The sequence below is a fragment of the Gossypium arboreum genome, chromosome 8 (assembly GCF_025698485.1).
Source record: "Gossypium arboreum isolate Shixiya-1 chromosome 8, ASM2569848v2, whole genome shotgun sequence".
Taxonomy (NCBI): domain Eukaryota; kingdom Viridiplantae; phylum Streptophyta; class Magnoliopsida; order Malvales; family Malvaceae; genus Gossypium; species Gossypium arboreum.
Genome location: NC_069077.1, coordinates 15967836 through 15971975, shown reverse-complemented (window position 1 = coordinate 15971975; position 4140 = coordinate 15967836). Strand labels below are relative to the sequence as shown.

The following is a 4140-nucleotide window of genomic DNA, read 5'->3' as shown; positions in this document are numbered from 1 at the left end:
TGTTTGGTAAACGTACCAACAACGGACTCAATCTAAATGCACCCACAAATGGCCTTCTTCTCCTTTTAACTTTTTTATATATATATACCCACACACGCAAAAACAACTGACTCAATCTAAATGCACCCACAAATGGCCTTCTTCTCCTTTTTAACTTTATTATATATATACACACACAACTGCCTTCTATCTTGTGATAGAAATAATCCCCACGGAAATATATGCCCAGAGAAAGAAACACTGTACCTACTGACTCTGATTTCTTCAGAAAAAACCTGTCACTAGAAAATGATACTGCACTGCATTCACTTACATCACCCCTATGAAACCCTAATATATATGTTTTCATTTATTCTTATATTATATATATAATAAATTTATTTACAGGGTGCTTTTCTGTTTTTTTTTTTTTTTTTACTTTTTTATTTTTCATCTCAGTAGTAAATGAAAATTTGTTTATATCAAACATTGAAAAAACAAAAAAATATCTCACAAGAAGTTAATCAAAATTAACTATCTTACACATCCATTACCACTCTTCCTTCCTCAAACTGCAGGTAAAATTATATGAAGAAAAGGGAAACTCACTGTCTTTGATTTTTGACCGTCAAGATGGTGTTGGTCTTTGCCCTAGTCGAAGCTCTAGATCAAGCTCTTCGATTGATGTTTCCATGCTGCTGATGTTATTATCCGCCGATGAAGAATTATGCAATCCCGGAGGTGTTGCTGGATAATTTATATACGGTTGTGGTTGTGGTGGTGCCATCAAGTTGTTTGAAGGATAGGTTGACATAGAGAGAAGAGGGGGGGTTGAATCTAGGGAGCATGGGTTCATAGATGGAGAATTGAAAACCCCATTAGTGGTGGGGATTTGGTAGAGGAGGCAGAGGCCGCCATCGGAGACGAAATCTTGAGTAGTTGATGATGAGGTTTGATTGATTAATGGAACAGTAGGAGCAGGTGGGTGAGTTTGGTGAAGGCGAGCCCTGTCACGGCGGTGAACATTCATGTGACCCCCAAGAGCTTGAGCTGAACGGAACTCCCTTCTGCAAAAAGTGCAAGTATAAGACCTAGGGGGCCAAGTTGTGCCCATAACATTACCTGTGTCCTGGGCAAAGGCCCTGACCTCCCACGAATCATCGTCAGCTGCTTCTTGAGGGTTCCACACCCAGGAGGCTGCCATTAGGTTCTGGTTGTGTTGAGATTGAGCTAGCTTTTGAAGTTGGGTCAGTGAGAGAAGGCGAAGGTCAGCAGCCATGGTGGTGGTAGCAACATTTAAGATAGGAGATGGAGAGAGTTGAGGGGGAAATGGGTTAAATATAGGAAGGGAATGGGGGGTGGTTAAAGAGGGGAAAAGGTAGAGACAAAATAAAACCCTAACACCGGGCATATCACCCAAATGTTGTAGCAAAGCATTTGGATTGTTGCAACATGTCATTTATAATAATTGAAGTTTGCCCACTCAACTCAATTAGCTATCCTATTCCTCTGTGTGTGTGCACGCACATTGCCATACTTTGCCTGCAACGCCAACTCTGTTTGCTGCTTCAATTTTTCTTCTTCTTCTTCTTCTTCTATTCTTTCTAAAATATAACATTTATATTTTGCAAATGTTTAAATCAAAATCAAATTTTAGTTTTGGTTTTTCACTTTTTATAATTTAATTTGAAGTAATTAATAATATTATAAAATAAAGAGATGAAATTATACTAAATTAATTTTAAAAATTAAATATCAAATTTAAAAATAATAAATGATGAAACCTAACATAACTTTAAATCGACATATTAACAAAACCTAAGTAAATCTTTTTAAAGTAAAAGAAAATAAATAAATTTTGGATGAAATTATCCCAAATTAATTATAAGGATCAAAATCATAATTTAAGTTTAAATCTATATATGAATTACACAAGACCTCATTAAAGAAACAATCTCAGTGCGTGAATCTTTGTAGTGGATCAAAGCGCAAAATTTTGAGCAGGCAACTGTTGAGCTTGATAGCATGGAAATCTTTATTTCTTTGATTTAGGACTCTTGAGTTTGGATTGCATGTTAGAAAAGCAACTTCTTTCGATGGATTCATCATAATGCTAATAAAGTTACTCATTTGTTAGTTAAGGTGATTTTATTATATGTAAACCCTGCTATTTGGTCATCTCTTCTTTCTTGTATTCACTCGATTTTGATTTTGAGATTTCAAGAGACAATAGGACAAGATGTATGAAGCAAGTTTGTTAGCTTGGATTAATATATTCTAATCTTGGGATCTATCTTTATTTCCTGATTATTAATATATTATTATTTTATTTAAATAAAAAGTTTAAAATAAAACTGATAGATAAAATTTTTGACAAGTGACATCACAGAATTTATAATCCCAATATAAATTTATACACGGATCGTGCATCAATTTTTTTTAAAAATATAAATAATGTTAAATTTTTTAAAAGTTGTAATTAACTACATTAATAATTTAAAATCAGAATAAATTATTAATCAAATAACTTAACTAAACTTAAACTCAACTAGCTAACTCGCATATAATTTTTACATTATGATGAGAGTCAAATCTTAGTAGTTAAAATTTTAAGAAATCAACCTTACCAACAACGCCAATATATACCAAAATAACAGGTTAAAATATAATTATTTATATATAATTAATTTTTATTTAGTTTGATCTTCTTATAATATTCTGTGGTTGGAATTAAAAAAAAAAGACATCCATCAAAAATGAATATAATAAATTATCATTTAAAAATTATTAACAATAAAATATGTGTGCCCTGTCCTATGCATTCTCTCTCTCAACTAGAATGTGGACTGTCAATACATTTTATAAATTAGGATCTAAATTCTATATTTTGTTGGTTTCTAATTGTTGCATGCATTAACACCAATGTATTCAAGAAAACCTGTTTCTTTTTTCATGACCAATAGACAAATCTAACATATAGAGAAAATATAATGAAAACACTTGATTTTTTTTTTAAAAAAGTGGAAAAATAACATAAATAATAGTATTTAAATCTCAAACTTATAAAAGTAATTAAATATCAAACTTAAAAATATTAATTATATAAAAAGATAATTAAGGTAAGTTAAATGACATAGCGGTTTTCGCCAAATTCGAGTAAACCGAGAAACACGCTCTTTTAATCTTACTTTTTAATTAATTATTCACCCATTGTTTGCAACGTCCTGTTTGATTTTGAGTTTAGCCACCAATTGTTGCCGTATCCTACTACAAATTGGATCTTCCCGCTAAACTAACAAGTTGACTTTTAAGCAGTTTGATTCAATTAACGAGGTTTACTTATGGGGACAACCTTTTAATCATAATCTTCTGCCTTACAACTTTCCAAAAGGATATTCTTAGTGACAGAAGGTTATCCCATTTCCACTTCATAAATTCCAAGATAATTTTGTGTTGGGTTTAATGTCCATTTTTCCTGGTTGTTGTTGTGCTGTTTTTTTGACACTAAAAACCTTCGTCATGAAAGCTTTAAACCCATGCATAGATAAAATTTATTAGCTGTATCATATATTTAAATAAATTTAATTCTAAAAATAATGAATATCTATCAAGTCTTAGATTTTTATTTTTATATATGCAAGGTGGACAAAGATAAATAGCCAGTAAGAAAAAGTTAAAAAAGAAGTGAAGGGTGCGGAAACGGAGTCACTTCAAGTAGCTGTATGAAATCCATACTATATTATTAATTATCCCCTTAATTGTATCTATCTAACCAAGTGATGTTTTAGTATTGAGGCTGAGGAAAATTCTTAATTAGTTTAACAAAGATTGCACATCAAAGAATTTGTTCCCACGATATCCAATTGATAAGCCTGTTTATCTCTTTCATTTTGCGTACCAATCTATCTGTCGCTTCTCTCTATGTCAATTTGGGTGCTTTGCTTCTTTGAGAGTTTTTCAACATTATTGTTTTTCATTATTTTAATACGATATTGAGAGTGAAAATGGGTATCACAGTTTGAGCCTGCGTTAAATAATTATTTGATAAAAAACTTTAACCATCCACTATAAATGATTTGTAAAATATATTCTAATTTAATTTAATTACGAAATATATTTAAAACTATAAAAATAAATTTATTAATATTAAGAAAATTTAAA

General features: G+C 31.0%; 1 protein-coding gene across 1 annotated transcript; it reads right to left on the bottom strand.

Annotated features, from left to right (window-relative positions):
- Positions 1-441: 441 nt before the first annotated feature.
- On the bottom strand, positions 442-1556 carry LOC108469115 (transcriptional regulator SUPERMAN-like). The gene has a single exon (XM_017770000.2). It carries the CDS (start codon positions 1436-1438, stop codon positions 608-610), a length of 831 nt encoding a protein of 276 aa, XP_017625489.2. The 5' UTR covers positions 1439-1556; the 3' UTR covers positions 442-607.
- Positions 1557-4140: the final 2584 nt, after the last annotated feature.

Bases quoted from the DNA above. Each gene is read 5' to 3' on its own strand.
- LOC108469115 (XM_017770000.2), bottom strand. From the start codon at position 1,438: ATGACATGTTGCAACAATCCAAATGCTTTGCTACAACATTTGGGTGAT.